The sequence below is a fragment of the Strigops habroptila genome, chromosome 4 (genome assembly GCF_004027225.2).
Source record: "Strigops habroptila isolate Jane chromosome 4, bStrHab1.2.pri, whole genome shotgun sequence".
Classification (NCBI taxonomy): domain Eukaryota; kingdom Metazoa; phylum Chordata; class Aves; order Psittaciformes; family Psittacidae; genus Strigops; species Strigops habroptila.
The window spans coordinates 65,765,735-65,785,622 of record NC_046358.1 but is presented as its reverse complement, the minus strand read 5'-3'; the positions used below and the strand labels follow the sequence as shown (position 1 = coordinate 65,785,622).

The 19,888-nt window shown below is 43.2% G+C and overlaps 1 protein-coding gene across 1 annotated transcript; it reads right to left on the bottom strand.

Moving 5' to 3' along the window:
- Nucleotides 1–1,906: 1,906 nt before the first annotated feature.
- Nucleotides 1,907–18,897, bottom strand: CCND1 (cyclin D1). Its single transcript, XM_030484689.2, has 5 exons — nt 18,438–18,897; nt 16,591–16,806; nt 15,794–15,953; nt 10,738–10,886; nt 1,907–5,381 (listed from the first exon to the last, which is right to left on the bottom strand). The coding sequence occupies exons 1-5, from the start codon at nt 18,633–18,635 to the stop codon at nt 5,226–5,228; spliced, it is 879 nt and encodes a 292-aa protein (XP_030340549.1). The 5' UTR covers nt 18,636–18,897; the 3' UTR covers nt 1,907–5,225.
- Between the last annotated feature and the right edge of the window lie 991 nt (nt 18,898–19,888).

Here is a 19,888-nt window from a genome sequence, read left to right as displayed (position 1 = left end):
CATATTTTTTACAGCCTATAGTAAATTGTTTTTCTTGCTGCATTCTTGTCTTCCTGCTGTTTGCGATGTGAGTAATACTTGCGTAGTTCACCCAACATTCAAATTTAGTAATTGCATTTAGAGATGATGTTTAGGAGAAGGAAAATGTAAGTAACAGAGCTGACTGTGAGCTTAAACCTTCTGTACTCACAGAACACTTCAGTTGCTTTAATAGAGTTTATAAAACGGGTAAGAAAGGCAAAACCCATTTAATACGTTCAACAAAATGCAGGTTTAAATTTCTCACTGAATCATATTGGTTTTTATCAGCAAAAAGGTTTTGTTCTAAGTGGAGATTTCATAAGCTTGTCTTTACTCAATTTTCAAGCATTTAAAATCAGAGGAGTTAGCTATCAGTGATACAAAAGTGAGCCTTTTTTTTTCTTCTTTAAAATAGGCTGAAATTTTGCAGCAGACTTTGAAAACTGATGAAGGATCTGTGTGGAAAAAATTAGTTGGTTTTTGACAGGGTCCAGTTTAAGGTATGGTGTGATCTGTATTTAAAATTACTTTGAATCTAGTTCACATCATCTTTCAGTGCTATACAGATCTTCCTCAGTGGCCTACCAGTATAACTTGCCCATATTGACGCACCTTACCTTTTTGAATGGAAAAAAGCAGCCCCCACTATGTACTGATATTACTTTACTTACCCAATCTGTGATTTCACAGCAGGGCCACATGGTTCAGGTTTCTGTCTGAAATGACTGGGAAACTGTCAATCTAATACAAGCTCAACCGGGATTCTTCTGATGCAGGTGGTTTCCCATCTATTGGTAACTGCACTGAGACAAACTTATTTTGCACTGGGCTGTGATTAACGTTAGGTGTTAAGCTCAAGAGTTTCATTTTTCATTTCCTTTTCTGTACCTACTGTAAAGAATGTGAAGTTTAGTCAGTGGGAAACTCAGGAGGCAGATACTAGATCACTAATTTGTCCCAGGACACACAACATTTGATGCTTTATGTAGAATTTGGGGGTTTTTTTAAGGCAGAAATACAGGGTAAATAGTCAGATCCATAGGTTAGAAGCCTGACCATCTCTACTAAGAATAAGCTGTTTCTGCTGTGTTCTGCTTTGGTAATAATTGATAATGTGCATCCCCAGTTTTCAGAGATATTTTGGAATGTGAATAGAGATGGGTTATTTTTCACTGTGTAGACGAGGTCCTTGGTGACATGGTTTAGTGGTGGACTTGGCAGTGCTGGGGAATGGTTGGACTTGATGATCTTAAAGGTCTTTCCAGCCCAAATGATTCTATGGTTTTATAATCATACATAATTTCTGCCCTTCTAGGTCCATTTCTTTTTTATGTATTTTTAATAGGCTTTTACATTTTCAGGCTTATTCCTTGTTATCTTAGTGATATAAAATAACAAGATACAAAAGCTGTGTGTGAGGAGAAGGGATGGAAAAGAAGGCAGGTTAACCTCACTGCTTTGAAAACAATCTTCTGTAAAGGTATCTAAGACACAAAACCTTATGCTGATAAATAAATACAAATAAGTATTCTGTACCATCCCACACCTACTTTATTTTAGCTTTTGTTGACAAGAACCACCAAATGGTATTCTACTTCGAGTAGATGTTTAAAAGAAAGTCTTCAGCAAAAAACCACTTTGCTGCTTTAAAAACACACATCACTGTGACAAGCAGTCACCTACCCATTGCCAAAAAACCCTGTGGTTTCCTAAAATAACAACAAAAGGTCTTCAGCATTGCAACTATTAAAGCACAGAGAGTCAAAACCAGAAAATGTCGTGTGGTTTACTCACTGCCATCAGGTGGTTACTGCCATTCAGCATTCATGAAGGCAATGTAAAAGTAAAATAAAATAATAAAAATAAAAAAGACAAGAAGCAGACATTGGGTTTTACCAATTTTATTTCTAGATTTTAGGCTTTTTTTTGCTGGAAACTTGTCTGTTACAGGTCTGTTGGTGAAAATGTGCATTTCAGACCAGTGATGCCAATGAGTACAATATAAAAATGTACAAATCTGAATTGCTTGCTTACTACAGATTGTTATAATAATGTGACAAATAAAGCATCTCTGTTGGCACATGAACCCACTTACTCTGGATTTGGCCTTCTAGTACATACAATATTTTATTAAAGAAGTTTGCAGTACACACTGCCACTCAGTGTAACACATAATTATAACCAACAAGCACTAACTCAATAATCATGTTTGGTTCAGAGACACAGAGATGCCACGAACAGAAGTGTTTCATGAGGTAAGCAGTTAGAAATGTTCCTGAAATTTGGACAGAATGTATCCAGTCCTCCTGGGTCCTGCGACTGCTAGTAGCATTGCAATGCTTTACTTATGCACTATGTAGGATCTTAACTGCATTTGCCTCAAAATGAGTTCTAATTCTGTTTTGGTTTAGCAGCATACAGGCAACAGCTAGATTATTCTTCAGCATACAACTCTGTTAGCTGGCTTATTTATGAGATTTACAGGCTTTTTAAATTAGCATTATGCTATAATTAAAAAAAAAATAAAAAACCAAAACAAACTAGTATATCATAACAGATTAAACACACAATACTTAGAGTTCCAGAAGATAACCTATCATACCAAATGATGCGTCCCAACTGCTGGGAAACCACATCAGGTGGCATACAAGAGTTATATTATAATGCACCTTTCGTATATCAATGTGGCTAATAACACAGCTTCAAACTACTATGATAATAAACCCCAGATCAGACAAAAAGAATCCAGCTTTATAAAATGCATTACAACAACATTACTTGATGTTCTGAAATATCTGCTGGTTTTAAGTTAATGCAACCTAGTTGCAAATCGCGAGACCCATTCGATGCATTTCCGTCTGCAGTAGAACTATGAGGCACTGTGTACGAACATTAAAACCTGGTCTAGACACGGGTAACTGAAGTATGAGGTATTGTGAAACAGGAACCTTTTTTGGAATAGAGCAGTAATCACATTAAGTAAAAATTGATCACATAAAAAAAAAAAATCTACCAAAAAAAAGTGATGTCAATAATTTTCTATGAGAAAATTAAAACCTATAACATGGCAGTATATGACATTGTATAACAAAAACAAACTGATCCACAAAATAGCAGCAAAACACAATGACAAAGATACAGAAAAGCAATGTTAATTTTTTTTTTCAAACCATGCTGGGAATTTATCCATAGCAGCTCAATAAAAATGGAGCATCCACTCCTTTTCTCTTTTTCTTTTTTTTTTTTAATTTTTAAGTTTTTTTTCATTTTTCTTTTTTTTTGTCCTTTTTTTTGTCATTTTGTTGGTTTTTTTTGTTGAGTTTTTTTTTACAATCAACACCTTAGCGGCAGTTTTCTCACATACATTTCACCATCACATTCTCCTCGAGCATCAACTTCAACAGCTATGTCCACGTCCCTTCAGCTACTTTCTAAAATAATAATAAAAAGATACATAGCCAAGATGTGCAAATTTTCTATTTGTAGCTAAATAAAAACAAAAGGGGGGCATATACTGGAATAAAAACCTTCTTTCAAGTACTCCAATTCTCATATCTCTTAACTATGGCGTTTTGTTGCGTGGTTAGACTGCTTTTGAACATGGATAGGAAGGGGCCGAGCAGACTTCTTTGTTTGGGGTTTGTCCTTTGAAGCATATCCTTTCTTCTTTAATAAGCTGTGTTAAAACTGCAACGTCAAGGGGAGAAAGAATCTTTCTTTCAAAAACAAAAAGGGGCAATTGCATTAATTTACAAATCATACTGGCCTTAACGAACATCCTCTGCAATAAATATTCTTTTTTTAGCCTTAACTATAAATTATATATTTTAGTGTTTAAAAACCTTCAGTTGTAAAACATCTAGCGACAATCCTTAGAACTATGTGTCCTATATGTGAACCTTTAAGGCCCCCTAATTTTATAAAGATGAGCTGGCACCAAAGGATTCTAAACTTCAACTTTTCTATAGAAAAGGAAAGGAAGGTATCTCCTGGCAATTTGTGAATGCAATTTCTCTCACTGGAACACAACCTTCGGAAAAAAAAATATCACCTCTCCTCTAACACCATAGTTAAATGCACTTGCTTTGCAATTCCAAGTTTGCGAACAAGCACTTATATATTTCCAAACCATTCCATTAAAAAAAAAAAAAAAATTATTCTCACACAATAAAAGAATTTCCTATATCTAATGGACTGAAAGTGCTTTGAATGGAATGGTTTTAGAATATTACAAACAAACAACAATAAAATAAAAGACTGAACTGTGGATTGAACCTGACCATCATTAGGCTGAATATCTGTGGGGTCAGACCAGCATTTTTACACAGGTAACTATAAAAATAGGAAGATTACAAAAATAGAATATATTATGTCACTATTTCGGTTTCTCTTTATAATAGAGTACTGTATGAGTAGTACATTGGCCTTTCCCAACAATGCTAAGCTGGAACCCTACAAATGCCTTATGCACAGGCAATCCACAGGCACCAAAAAAAAAAAGATTAACATATAATAATGCTGCATACTAACATACACTAACTTATGGGTTACGTTAACCATTTATAAGGTGAAGAGGATGATAAAAAAAAACACCTAAGGAAATAAAATAAACATTTACAGATGAATTATAAAGTGACTAAATGCATAAGCAAGCAAGATACAGAAAAGCCTAGAACTGCGTTAAAGCTATGCTTTTTAAAGGAAAAAAAAAATATTTCATTTACTATCAGAGAAGGAAAAAAAAAACAACCCTCTTCTACTTTAAAAATGGTTGGTTGGTTTGTTTTATATGTAAGAAATCAAATCTAATACCTCCCCTGGAGACATTTTGTGTGTTAATGCCTATTTTTACAACATACAGACAAGAACACTTTAATATAAAAACTAGTTGATTATTATTGTATAAAATCCTCTATTTTTGTAGCACAAACCCTTGGGGGTAATGCAAATACTATTTTTTTCTTTTTTTTTTTTTTTTTTTAAGACAGTTTTTGGGGTATTTTTTGTTTATTTGTTTGTTTGAAGTCACAGATGGAAGGGAGACAGAGCAAGAAAAAATATAACAAGACTGGTTTTCCCTTCTGGTATAAAAATGTCCTGGAGAAAAGGGTTTCTGGGGGGGAGATCCTGATGCTGATTCCTTCTCAGATGCCCTTTCTTTGTCTGCTTTTTCTGGCCGAGCAAACCCTTTAGAAGAAGTCCTCTTAAATGTTCACATCTCGCACATCAGTAGGTGTGCAGGAAAGGTCTGCTTCATCCTCTACAGTCTTTGTTTCTGAAGATACGTTGTGCTGCTGTGCCTGACGTAGACTGGATTCAAGGAGGGATTCAATCTGTTCTTGGCAGGCTCGTAAACAATCCTACAGAAGATGAAGTGGAAGCAGAAAAAGATCCAGAGTCCCTTAGAAAAACAGTAAGATCCCAGAACAAATACCATTTCTTGAAAAAGCAAGAGAAATATAACCAAGTTATCTGGGAGGGCAGCAGACTGAAAGGAGTGTGGGAAGAACAAGATTAGCAAAAGGATTGGACAAGCTACCCCATTTTCTGCAGGATGCTGGCCTGGATCTTTACGTCATCAACTAACTCTTGCCCTCTCCTATTTAATGGCCTGATGAGCAACTCCATACATGGTCCTCTGCCCTTCTGTGGTTAGTCTCAACCACTGGTCTACAGCTGAATGTTTTGCACACTCCACTAGTGACACATGTAGTAACTAACCGAGGCAGGACTGTGCCTGTGCTGTAAAAGCCCATTCATAATATATTTTACCTCACTGTTTTTTATACCTTTTGAAAAAAGAGAAACAGTCTGACTGGACAGCAGCGTGAATCGATCAAAATTAAATGAGTAGTACTGGAAAGACATGAAACTGGGCTGGAGCCACAGTTGGGCCACCGAAATATTTTTGCAGTACAGTTTACTAGAAGTGATGGTCATAAACAGTGGATTTTCCAGGCTGAGTTCTGAAGTGCTAAGATACACATGTATTTAGATATACATGCCCACCAAAGTTGCCTGCCAGCTGCTGCTGTGTCCAGCAGTGGGCAGCTCAAGTTAACAACCTGATTGCTAACTCGGGAAGCATCTGAACAGAAAAACGTCCTGGACTGTTTGACCCCAGAGTGGGAAGATTTATCAGAAGCATCACTAAACACACCTTCCTAACCATGCATTACAAAGTGCTGCCAAACTTTCAGTTTGCTATTGCAGTCACCTTGAAATCTCAGCCAGGGTGAAATCTCCTTCCCTTGCTTCACAAGCATTTTCTCTGAGCAGAATGTACCCACCATCTTAATGAGTGTTCAGGAAGGTCCAAGGCCCTCACCACTCACACAAACATCAGTGTGAATTAAAAGCATAAAGCACCAGGACAAGCACTATGGTGGGAAAAAGTAACTTATTAAATAATACCATGAGTATTTATATCCAATTCTATTTATCAATCCACAGCAGTTAAAATTGGAGAAGGCCTGTTAGCTCAACCTATCACAACCTTCTGCAAGTTCTGGCTGCATTCTTCAGAGCCATGTACATCCATTGCAATGACATGGAAATGGTGCCTTAAATAGGCAAAACAATCACAAGACATTTTGCCAGAATGCCTCCAGCGTGGTGTTTACTCCTATCTTTATAACAAACATCCTAAGCTTTTTCCCAACATATTTAACTCTGTGTATTAAGGACTTTGAAGTTTCCTTTCAGGATTGGCTTTTCTGCTTTAACCTATGACATGTGTTAGCCCTTGCAGTGAACCCAGTCTTCCATGATAAATTGCCGTCAAAAGTGTTAGGATGTGCATGACTGAGAATGAATGTTGTTTTCCTGAGAGGGTGACCTGCCTGATGTTTTCTTTATTTCCCACTTTCAATTCTGCCTTCATTCAGAGGCTTCTTGTGTGATCTACCAGCTTTTCACTGATTCCACTACCACAAGAATCTCCTCTGCCACCAATAAGGGCACATGGCATTTGGGGTAAAATAAGATTAGAAACCCAAGCAAACAATTCTCTGCAAGTCCTTTCGGAGAGAGAGGGAGGTTAATCCTACCTCTAAGCAGATCAGACCATCAGTTACAGCTCACTGAAAACACATAACCTATGACCTTTTCTGGTTTAAACCCTAGTGTAATATTTCCTCTTGACAGAGACACACAGCATTTTAAATGACAAAAAGAAACGCCTCATATTCTAAAGTCATCATGCCTTTGGCTCCTACATACCTCTGGCCTTCACAATAAGATCTCTATGAAGTCCTTTCACCCATTCTCAACGTATGACAGATCAATCCTGACTGTAAGGCTCCTCCTTGCATGTCCTGTACCACATACCTCAGTCACACTTGGAATTAGATGTATTAAATAATACAGGAATACAGGTTTAGGTATTCTGGGTTACAGATCAGGCATTTTGGAGGATAATTCTGTTTTAACAAGGTAGCATGTTCAGCGTTCCAAATCGAAAGCCAATTTATATTTTCAGAGCAACACATATCCTTGTAGGCTTTTTTAGGAGGGGAGAGGGGGGTGGATTGTTTGGTGGGGGTTTTGTGTTTGGTTGGTATTGGTTTTTTAATCCTAACCATTTGTATATAGCATGTTTGAGCTCTGAAAACTAAAACCATTCAAAAGCATTTCTAGAAATTACTCTCCCTATGGAGTCCAATCGTGGATAATTACTCAAGACTGTATAATTTAAAGGTATTTTTTTACCACTTTTTTTTTTTTTTGCTGTGAGATTCTCAGAGTACAGCATGTTGTAAATGTATTTTTTTAAAACATAATCTTTACAATTTATTATTTATTATGAAGAGACCATTTTAAGCTGCAGTTGAATTAACAGTAATTATTTTATGTTTTAGGCATTTCTGTTCATTTCTTATTCAGATGACTAGATGATCTTAAGGTCCTTTCCAACCCTAACCATTCTGTGATTCTATGATGAATAGTTTCATTAGAGCTAGCAAAAATAGCAGCAAAATATAAAATGCCCTGTGAACAACCTCATCAAAGCTTTTTTGCATTCTCAGTACTTCTGAACAGTGAAAAGCAAATCCAAACCTTATGCATTACTCTGATAACTTCTCCCAACAACTTTTCTGCTTCACTACCCAAATTCTCAATGCCCACAGTTTGTTCAAGATCATAAACCCTTCCTGGATTAATTAAGCTCCTCGGTGAAAAATAAAAAGACTCGCTAGCTTAACTGGTGTGGTCAAATACCTTTAACAGACACAGAAGCCATGACCGGACTCCAGGGCCAGATAGTAAAGGAAACAAACAACAACAAAAAACAAACTGCTTGGAAATCCTTTGTTACTGCCTGACCCACTCTGGATAACAAGCACATGGTTGAAGGTGCCTCTGAGTAGGGGCAGGCAGGAGATGAATTCCAGTGTACTAACAGACAGCATGGAAACCCAATCTAATCTAGTTTAGCAAATTTCTGGCCTGGAAATGAATGTCAGGTAAAATTCAATCTCTTTGGATGATGGGGTCAAGAATAGAATGATGGAAGACAGCCCAAGACTTCTAATTGTGATTATCTGACTTCTAATTACCCCTGATCAAAGGCAAAATGGGAAACTGGACTCCTACCAACATAAACATGAACCATAAAGGAATTCCAATCAGGTGATACTCATTTTACTTTAGATTCAGCTGTCTTTGAAACTAAAGGTAAAAAAAGTGTAATTTTATAACCTGAAATTCAACCGACCAGCTGCTCTAGCTAATAGATAATCAGAGAGAATGTTAGCCATCTTATAATGCATGCTCTTAGTATTTCAAGACAATTCAATATAAAGCCTCTTCGTTTGCACAAGGAGAACCATCACAGTGGAGTAACAAACTTCATAAAAGATAATGAGAATAGCATTTGATACCATGGATTACACAGGCACCTCTTACAGGAAAATCCCTGCAGGGGACTCATGCTCTGTGTGAAACCAAGCAGATTTCTCTATTCAAAGCCATGGTAGTTAAAGAAGCTGCTCCCTTATTCAATTACAAACACAGTGATAAATACATATTATTTGATGATGCTTATTTTGTGTAGCAATCTATAAAAACACTTCTGTGTTAGCTGTTCTAACACATTTGGCAATGAAAAGCTGGAGGGGAGTTAGTTACTTCCTTTTCAAGCTGTTAAGTTCGGTTATACAGACTGTGGCCTTGCAATGACTGGACAGTAAAAAAAGAAATAAGAATTCTCCTTCTTGCTAAAAGTACTTTGTTTTCTTTTAAAAGAGCTCTGTCATCAACTAAGTCAAGTCACATAAGGACATGCTGTTGTTCTCCAAGATGTGAGAGTATCTACTTCAATGCTCTGTATCAGGAATGATTAAATAATGTTGTTTGAATCAGATACTGTCAGGACAGATAGCGAGCCTAGTATTTTTCCTCAGTACCTGCTTCAGATATCTGGCGCTGGATAGTAGCCAACCATACACTGAATATCTACAAACTGACTAGAAGCATTACACATTACACATACATACCAAACAGAGCAGCATTTTATTGCAGCATTTGCAGTTCTTATAGTATTTAACATTTCAGCACTGCATCCGTATTACTTTAGCTGCAGTAAGATAAATGGCAAAAATAACACCCTCAATACCGAGGCACTATTAAGGTGATCAAAATAATATGCTGAGAGATCATATTTGTCAGCAACTGTTTCACACTTTCTATCAAAAGTTAAATATTCTTTTGTGAGTCATTAATTATGATTCATCTTTCCAGAAATCACTTAATCCTGTCAACAGTCCAGTTATACAAACCTAGTTTTGCAGTGTCTGGACTAGTACAGTTCTCTATGCATTTACATTATTAACTTGTAAAATAATTGAACAGCATCTCAAAGATTCTGCTGCTAACCACAGACTTGTCTTTATTTTGACTCATTGTCCAGCGCTTGGGAGACCTCACAGGAACCTTTTTAAAGTATCCATTTATTGGTCTTCCGCATTGTTACAAAACAAAGCTCAACTCTGCCCCAACTTCACACACCATTATGACATGGATCATTGACTTTAGGTCTTCCTTGTAGGCTCCCTTCCTGGCCTATTCACTCATGAAAGGTTTATTGCTCACTAGTTACTGATGTGCACCTCCTGGAAGCTGCAGGGCAAAATGAGAGTCCTGTGAGGACCATCTACCTTGTCAGAAAGTCGTGGGACAAGCATTTGTTTCAAAAAAAGAATTCAATGCCAGCTACTGTGCAGGTCTAGCACGTAATAAACCAAATTAGATCATTAGAATTCTTTCAAGAAGGGCTTTTTCACACCACTTGGCACAATAAAAGGCCTCAAGAATGGTCAAAGATAAGGTCAGAGATAGCTCGAGGTCTCACTAACTATTTCATGGCCTTGCTTTCAAAGTTTTGTTTTACACAGACTCCTGGTTTAATTACCTACAACCAAACACAGCCTCTGCAATGTCCTAAATGGATGCAGAGTTCTTCCTTTGCTTCATCCTTTACACCTTTCTTACACACATCAGAACCGGATGTAGCATTCCTATCAGTGAACTGCAGCAGCATAATCACAGATTATTAATGGCTATAAATGACAGCTAAATAACTAGGATGGACACGAGAACACGTTCAACAATCCTCAGTCCAAGGTTTGACTTTGATCAAGATTTATGTCAGATTAGCTACTATATTCATTCTTAAACTCTAAGGCAGGACATCAACCGAGAGAAAGAATCACTTACCGGATCACATTTGATAACTTGTGATAGGAAGTGTGTGAGGCATTGATAGGAGAGGAAAGTGTTAGTGTTCCCCAGATGCAGGCCTTGCACAGCTGCTACCACACTGCCAGCTGCAATCATGGAAGGTGGGTTTGAAATAAATTTAATATCTGTATGAAGAAAGGAGAGAAAAAAAAAAAGACTGAAATGATTGCTTTAGAAGCCTGCCCATACACATACACCCTTCTACCAGGAGGGCTTCAGCTGCCAAGTATTGCATCCAAGAAGGTAGGGAAAACTGCAAGCAGAAAGGTGCCTCCTGCTCTGAACTGTTACAGGTCCAAACCTGTAAACACTTATCCACAGAAGCAACTGTACTTTAGCGAGTAGCCGTTCCTAGCACTGAGCCTGGGACGCCATTCATCACTCCGACGGACTTCTATCATAAGCAGGGCCCCTGTTCTTCAAATGTTAAAATACTTTGCTCATGTGAATAATGCCACTAGGGTCAGTGGCACTAGACATCCAAGAAAACCTGTTTGCATTGTGCGTGATGGAATCCTAAGCGAACTCTAATAACAAGTCCTCAGGCCTTTTAAAGCAGAAACCTTTGCACTGACAGTCAAAGGAATATAGCTTTAATGAACAACAACATCCACAAAAAAGGAAGAGAAAGACCGCTTAACCCTGTCAGGAGGCAGATAATCCATATTTAAATTAAGGTTTCATCTTCAAAATGCTTTGTTTCAAGCTAGTCTCTTGTCAGTGGCTGCCATCCATCCTGCCAACAGGGATTTAATGTAAATGTGGCATAACTAAGTGATGGGGGTCCCAAGAATTGGCGGACAATCAGTTACATTCTGATGTGACACCATGCTGACAAGAGGCTGGGCCCCCTTCCAGACTGCATTGCTGTAGGTCTCACCACAAAGCCACTCCCATGATTCCTTAAGGGGCTATCTCTGCCATTTAGCATGTTTTTCATTTGGGTTTTTGTTTTGCTTTGTTGGGTTGGTGTTGTTTGTTTTTTTTTTTTAATAAGAATATTCCACGTTTTAATGCCAAGACTCTTTCTGATGAACATGAATGCATTTGATCCAGGGCAGTGTGCACCTTGGAGGAGAATCTGAAACAAAGGAAGCAAGTGGCACAAGTAAATGTCTAATTTTGTGAGGAAGAAAAAAGGAAATGCCACATTGTACACCAGAACCTGAGACGCATTCCTTCAGCTTTTATCAGGATACAACTTCCTCTGGTTGAAAAAATATAAACCGTCTGTCAAACCCTTGAATGAAATCAAAGGAACGGACAGCTTAGAGGGCTCAGTGGAACAGTTTCAGTATTAAATCATGCATCTCCTTTATTATGATAAAATAACTTTTGTGTGAATGTTTTACCAGTGAAACTAAAGACTTTGGGACTCTGTGAAAGTCCCCTTTCTGAATCTATTCGGATACCTTTGACACTCCGTTGTAGCCCGGAGCAATACCTATCTTCAAAGGGGCATTTTACCCCGCATGCTACAAACCTTCGAAATTAAACAGATATGATGAACTGTGGCCAAACTTCTGAGATGCCTTGCCAGCAGAAAGGCAAGCTTGATCTAAAATAGTCTCATTTATGCTTAAAATGAATTTAGTTTATTCCCTTTTCCTAATCTGTCCACTGCCAGGCGGATATAAATAAATAGACCCATCTTCTAGCAAGCTTCTGTCATTCCCAAAAATCCAAGTAGTCCATACTACTTTCTGACACTACACACATTGCAAAGCCTGTCCCCTCACTGAAATACCGCATGCAGTTGCAGGTAGGCCTCAGACATGAGGGATTTCAGTAGGCAAGCATGAATTTCACTAAGCTTGGGCTGCTCATATGGGTGGTAGAGTGGCAGCATGTTCATGACACTTATTTAGTGAGCTCCGCAAACAGAACATGACCAAAATGTGTTGGTTTAATAAGTCTGTCCTGACAGGATCCAGTTTGGGATTAATATTTGCATCCTTCTTTTAAATGGAGCAGTAAACAAGAACATGAATTCATAGTCACACCCTCATTCTTTCCAAGGTGGAAAAGTGATAATGAAGTTTAAATGACCAGTTTGTGTCTGTCCCTATAACCACTCCAGACAAGCAGCATGGACTGCCTTTTTGTTGCAACTCAACAAGGAATTATTTGTGGCAGAGGCCACTAATTTCAGCATATTAATCAGGGGGCCCCTCTTGCCTGTAATTGGATGCCCCCAAGTGAAGAGTGTGGCATCATTGTCAGCCTCCATCGCCTCATCTTGCGCTATTGAGCGCTCAGGAACAAGGGGGCTTCGGTGAGATGAATTAGACCTGACACAGCCACAATGGGGTAGGGGGCCCCATCAATTGAAGCACACATCCCCAGTAGCCTATCTGAGACTTCATCCAAAAAGAATAAACAACTTCAGCGTTGTTAAAAAAAGAGAGAGAGAGAGAGAGAGAGGAGGGGGAGGAGAGAGAAGAATGCCAGCCACCCTGAAGGGAGGACAAAGCAGGCATATAGGCGCTGCAGCGCTTTAAAAAAAATTCCTAACAAGGCGAGTCACCCCTTTTCCTTTTTAAATGGAGCAGCAATTCCATCCGTCTGGAGAGCTGGGGGCTATGAATGAAAATCTTTTCATTGAGGCAAATCAAAACTGCGAACATAAATCACTTGCTGCAAGATGCAACAGGTTCCAACTGGTCACATACCTTGAGACTTCCAATTTTATTAAGGCCAGAGAATAGGGGAATTGTAACACGCTCGTTTCAAAGGGGGGATCTTTCTCCATCCCAGAGGAGGAAAGCAACAACAATAATAATAGCAATAATAATAGTATAAAAGGAACCTAGTATGTTTTGATAACCAGAGGAACATAATGAAATGCTGAAGCTCCAATATTTGTTGCTATTCATTGTTATGCTTGTATAGAGCTGCAGTTCTCCCTCAACACTGGTCTTAACTTGGGCCAAAAGAGGCCTGCTTCCTTTTGAGCTCTCCCTGCCTTGCTCGGCCATGCCAAAGCCCCATTCATTAAGCTCAATTATGTGTTAACTTCAAACAACCCCTGGTAATTTTTTTTCTTCTTCTTCCCTTTGCTTTTTCGCCCGAACCTACCACAGCACAAAGACATCCTTTGGTGAAAATGGAATTTTTCTTTTTTTTTTCCCACAACTAAACCAAATCAAACAAATCCACTTCTACCAGCCAGACAACTGAACAGGGAGCTTAGAAGGAATTCCCCTTTAACTTCACCTTGAAGCGTAACCTTCTCTTTCTGGAGCAAACACATACACGCACATCTAGCAACACTTCCACAACCTTCACCTTGTGAAGCCGACTTTCATTTTTTAAGCAAGCATTATTTTGCCAGCTCTTCTTAGGAGACCCTCTCATTTACAGCAGAGGACACAGGCTCAACTTCATGCAAAGGATATACTGTACTTGCCCCTGAGGCCACTTAAGCAAGTGTCTGTGTTTCCAATGGACTTTGGATCAGGCCCCACAGCATCCAGGCAGTTTGCAGTCCATCTAGGTTCATTTTGGCAAGGGGAAATACAACACAACCCAGTAACAGGCAAAGCAAAGTCCAGGTGCTACTTAAGCCACATGTGATCTTCACTAGCCAACAAAGAAGCCATGAGGAAAGCAACAGGCAAAAGAAAATCCCGACATCCAAAAATGACAATAAAAACACAGAGCCTAGTGGCAGCCTTCCTGAGTGCTTTTTCCCCAGGCAATATCCCAGCTTCTGTAGGGAGCTGAAGAGGGCCCCAGTTCTGGTGAGCTCAGCACTGTGGGGTTGTTTAAGAAGCTAAGTAAAACTCCCAGAACATGGTTCTCATTTACTGATCCATTCTCCAGCTGTGGTGCATAGCAGTGTTAAATAAAGGCTCTGGATGTGCTTCCTAAAAGAAACATAACACCACCGACAGTAGATCAAAGTACTGGACTCTTAGCAAGTCTCCAACCTTTGAACTACTCTTGTTTTCATCCCTATCATTGCCAGCACAACAACCTAGGTTAAACATCCCCATATCCAAAAGGGAGCCCCAGTAGCTGCTCTTTTTAGCTAACAGCAGAGGAAGCTTCGGGTGGGATCTGGCACGGAGAGTTAGGTCTGATATTCCCAAAATGCCGCTGCCGTTAGTTTGAAGCTGTCTGAAGGCTGTGGTGCTCCCAATACCAAGCATTATTCCAGGCAATCTTAATTTACAGACTGCCCACTGGGCTGGTGTGAGGCCCAAGATGAAAAGCAATGCCATGAAGAGCAATGCTTATGTATTTCTCTTTTATGACTCGGTCATTCTATCTTTAGGCCTTGCAGTAGGGCCGATTCTGTGCAATAAAAACTTTTCTTCCGAGTGCCTGCAGTCTTTCTTCCATCTTTTTATATACCAAATCCACCTCTGGACAATAAAACTACGTGACATTAAGCCGTGCCATCACACAGGTCCCACCAAAATTTTCAAGTGTGGATACCTCCCTACTCAGCGTATCTGGAGGCTTCAGCGCAGCACGTGGTCAGCAGGGTGCAGATGGCAGTGGCTCAGTGCTGTGCCAGCAAAGCCTCAGTGCCGTGTGGCCTTCCTCCAATCCACCAGCCACCAAGGAGGAGGACGGGGGGGCCAACAGGCAGCTTGAAGAGGGAAGTTTTAAACCCTCTCCATGCAGAGCTATTCACAAGCATAAAATCTCCGTCTGCTTTTACAACCTTGTCTTAAGAATGAACCTATGCAGGGAGGGATTCCCCGTGCAGCCCTCACATACAATCCAGTGTACAGAGGCAAAGGAATCCTGCCAGGACTCCACAGCTAAGCCACAAAGAGGGGGGGACACTCCTCCCGCCTCGACAGCAACGTGCACTCTGCTCAGAAGCAAAACATCTTCTCCAAACCAAACTTACCTCTGCAAAGTAATACACCTTCTACAAGCAAAGGGTAATAACTGGGGGCTTAAACTATCTCCCTGTAGCTCACTTTAGGCCACAGCTACGGGAAGTTGTACAAGCTGGGGGGCAGTTGCATGTTGGGGAAAGCAACATGGTTTGTTTAACTTGCAGGGCTCATACCTGTAGCGCACAGAGCCACAAAAGTCTGAGCATGTTTACGGATGATCTGCTTGGTGTCCTCTGCCAGAGGCATTTTAGTAAGGAAATGTTCAATGAAATCGTGGGGGGTCATTGCAGCCAGATTCCATTTCAGCTTATTCACCAGAAGCAGCTCCATTTGCTGCAAAGACAAGAGGGGGGGGGGGGAAGGGGGGCGGAGAAGAGAAGAGGAAGGAGAATAGGGGAAAAACTTGGTTAGCTCTGCTCACACGCACCCGGCCGGGCACTGTCCGCGGCTGGGCCCCAGCTCTCGGTCGAGCCCGCTTCCCCGGCGGCGGGGAGACAGAGGAATGGGGGAGAAACGACGGAACTACAACGGGACTGAAGGGAACCCATTGTGGAGGAACCCCGGCTCGGGCTGGGGGCGCAGGCGACTGGGGGGGGGGGGGGGGGGGGGGCGGAATATGCACCGGGACGCTCCCGCCGCTGCGGGGCCGCCAGGGGGCGCCCGCGCTCCGCCCAGCCACGGCCGTCCGGGGGCCGCGGCCGGGGAGCGCTGGGTCGGTCCCGATCCCCATCCCGATCCCGGGCCTCATCCACATCCACCTCCCGGGCCTGGCCCCGCGCCCCTTATGGGGCTACAGCTTCCGAGGCCGCGGGGAGCGGCTCCCGCGCGCCGGCGGCAGCCCCGTTGCGGGGAGACCGCCCTCCCCGGGGCCAGGGGGTCCCCAGTCGGCGAGTTCGATTTTGGGGGGTTTTTACGTGGTTTTGTTTATTCTTTTTTTTTTCTTTCCTGAGGTGATTAAACGTGAAATTACCAGTAATTCGTCGGGCCTGATGGAGTTATCTGTATAAATGCACAGTTTTTCCGCGGTCAGAGGAATAGTTTCCTTCATTTTTGAAGCCACAAACATGCAGGTAGCTCCGAGCAATTGCAACCGGCTTTTCTTGAGGGGTTCAAACGACAAAAATCTGTCCAAATAATTCATAGCCAAGGGGAAAACCTCCTCTTCGCACTTCTGCTCCTCACAAACCTGGAAAAAGGAGAGAGATCGTTTAGGAACAATTTAACAGAGGCAAAGCAGGCTTCCCCCTCCCCTCACCCCCCAGGCTTTACAGGGCAAGGTTGAAGGAGACGAGGGGGGGCATGCAGCTGGGGGGAAACGCGTAAAGAAGGGGGAAACAGAGGCATCAAAGAAAATGAAAGTCACGAGTGACCAAGTGGGGAGAACTGTGGCGTTAGAAATCCGCAGGCGATTCGTGGTATTAAAAAAGGGAGGGGGGGTGTTGAAGAGGGGAAGGTCTGTCCCCATCTTTCCAGCCTCGAGAACCCAGTTTGAAAAGTGAAGAAAAAGCGGAGGAAAACGCGACCCTCCGCTCCTGGGAATGGGGTGCAGAGCCGGGCCTTGCTCCCCAAGGTTGACTTAATTCGCTTTTTTGTCATCTGCTGTGCCGTTGTGCCGCCGATTTCCCCCCTCTCCGGTCGAGACACAAAGGTGGCGTCCAGCCTCATTTCCCCAGACGTCATCTTTTCAAAAAATATTTAAAAATATTTAAAAAATCATTCGAGCTTTCGAAAACAGCTGAAAACGAAGCGGCGGGGGTCCTTTACCGAGCCCCGGCCACGGGGTGCTGCTGGGGGGCTCCACGAAGCCACCCCGAAGTGAAACCCGCCGCCTCCCTCCCTCGCCCTGCAGCACAGCCGGGCGCGACGTTTCCCAGCGCAAAGGCAGGGCGCTGCGCTTTCAAAAATTAATTAAAAATAGATGCCGGGCTCGCAGAGCTTCCGAAAAGGCACGAAAATGTAGCCCAGCTCCTGAGGCTCCCGAAGGGACACCCCCAGGGCGCTTCGCACCATGGGACGGGGTCCTTTCCAACTCGCTTTTCCCCGGCGACCTTGCAGCCCGGACGCCGCGGCACAAGCGTGTCTTTGAGGGGTGACCGCAGTTCCACAGCCGCTCTTCGCGCTGAACAAAGAAACTTTCACCCTGCAGCTCCCCGCAAAGCACCGCCGGAGCCCCTCCGGCCGGTCCCGGTGCCCGCAGCCCCAGCGGGGTCCGCCGGCCCCGCTGCCCCCCGCAGCTCCCACCCTCGGCTCGGTCCCCCCCGGGACTTTCTTCAGTGTGAGGGCTGGGGGGGGGGTTCGATTAATAAACACTTTTGCTTTGCAAATAAAAGAACAAAGATGGCGCGTAATACTGGCACGGGAAGCCGCTTGCATACGTGTACAAGAATATTAATTTAAAATAAAATATATACACACACACCCCCCCAACAAAAAAAAAAAGGAGCTGGCAAAGGCTCCCCGGGGGCACTGGGGCCGGGGGTGCCGCCGACCCGGCCGCTCCCCGCGAACCCCCACGCCGGGACCGCCTCGCCCCGACGGCCGGAAAAGGTCCCGGGGCACCCCCCGACCCCCAGCCCGGTGTAGCGTGGGGGGTTGGGGGGGGCGTCCGCCGCCCCTCCGCGGCGGGGATAAAGAACCGGCAATAGCGGCGACGATCGTGCCCCCGTTACACGCGGGCGGCTCCGAAGTCGGGGAACTAATTTGGGGGGGGATTAATGGTTGAGGGGGGGTGAAGGCAAGGAGATGGGGGAGCAGCTCTCGGGTTTAATTCATTTGGGTGCCGAAGCTTGCAAAGGGAAATCCCTGCAAGATACAAACCTCCAACATCCAAGTGGCAACTATTTTCCTCATATATGGCAAGATTTCTTTCTGCACGCACTTGAAGTAGGAGACGGAGGGCGAGCAGGTCTCCTCCGCCTTCAGCATCGTCTGCAGCACCCTGTCATTGAGGAGGTTGGCATCGTGGTAGGCTCGTCGGATGGTCTCCACCTCGCAGCACAGCAGCTGATGTTCCATGGCCGCCTCCGTCGTCCCGAGTCAGCTCTCTGCAGCAGGGCTGAGGCAGGCGCTCCTCGCTCGCTCTTCTCTTCCCCTTCCAGGAGTTCCCTTGGATGCTGCTTCTGCTACTGCCGCTACAGCCCTCTGGAGGCTGCAAAACTTTATAACTTCCAACAAAACTCTCCTGTATGGTCCCCGTGACGTTACTGTTGTTAAGCAGAGATCAAAGCACGGGAGAGAATGAGAAAGAGAGAGAGAGAGAGCCAAAAGCAAGGGGCAGAGCCCTAAAGCCATCCCATAGGCTTCAAGTCCTCCCCCTTTGCTGCGCTTATAGCGAGCATGGTTCGATGCAAATGAGGCAAGGGCTCTCTCGCTTCAAGGGCGAGGGAGAGGTGGGGGAAGCCCAAATTGTCTCTTCAGTGTATCATGCATAACTTTAAAAACGGAGCGGATTCTGCAGCGGGAGCCAGATGATGAATGGGGCCAGGCCACACACAGGCACGCAGGGATGTGGATACAGGGAGACCTGCTCGGGATATTACTGGGGGCACCAGGCAGGGGGAGCCGGGCAGCACCCTGTCCCTTATCTATTATTATTATTGTCACTAACACTTACCTGCGCGCTCCCAACCTTAACTCCCGGCCTTTGCAGCTGATCCCAAGGGAAAAAGCTTGCTCCCATTTTCTCAGCCCCTATTTTTTCCCAGCCTGGATGGTTTTGCTGCATGCCAGAATTGTAAAGGAATTATGGGGGTGTCCCCCTCCCCATCAAAATGGTGCTTTTTCTTATGTTTTTTAAGGTCTTTCCTTTCACTTTAAAGGTTTTACCCTGCAGAAGGGGCACACATAGAGGTGGCAGGGGATTGGGCACCAGCTGATCCCAGCAGGCCACACACGGCACCCAGCCACTACCACCGCTCAGAGAAAAGACCCCAGCAGAGCAGCAAAATGGTGGCCAGAGCTTCCTCCAGCCCCTGAAGGGAGATGAACCGGGGAGGGAAGGAGGGAGGGAGGTGCCGGCAGCCGCCGGAGCCTGCTGGGGCCTCATCCAACAGCGTGTTCACGCGTGATGTGCAACAGCAGCACCCAGCCGTAAGTAACTCCCGTTCCCTGCCGGAGCTGCCCGTACCTGGAAAAGCTTCGCTTTGCCTTGTTTCCAATGAAACAATGAGTCTCTTCTGAACTCGTCACTTTCCGAGGGGCTGACAGGGGCCCGTGGGAGGATACTGGAGGTGAAGCCAACGCACCACAGCGTGGGAGAAACAACTCAT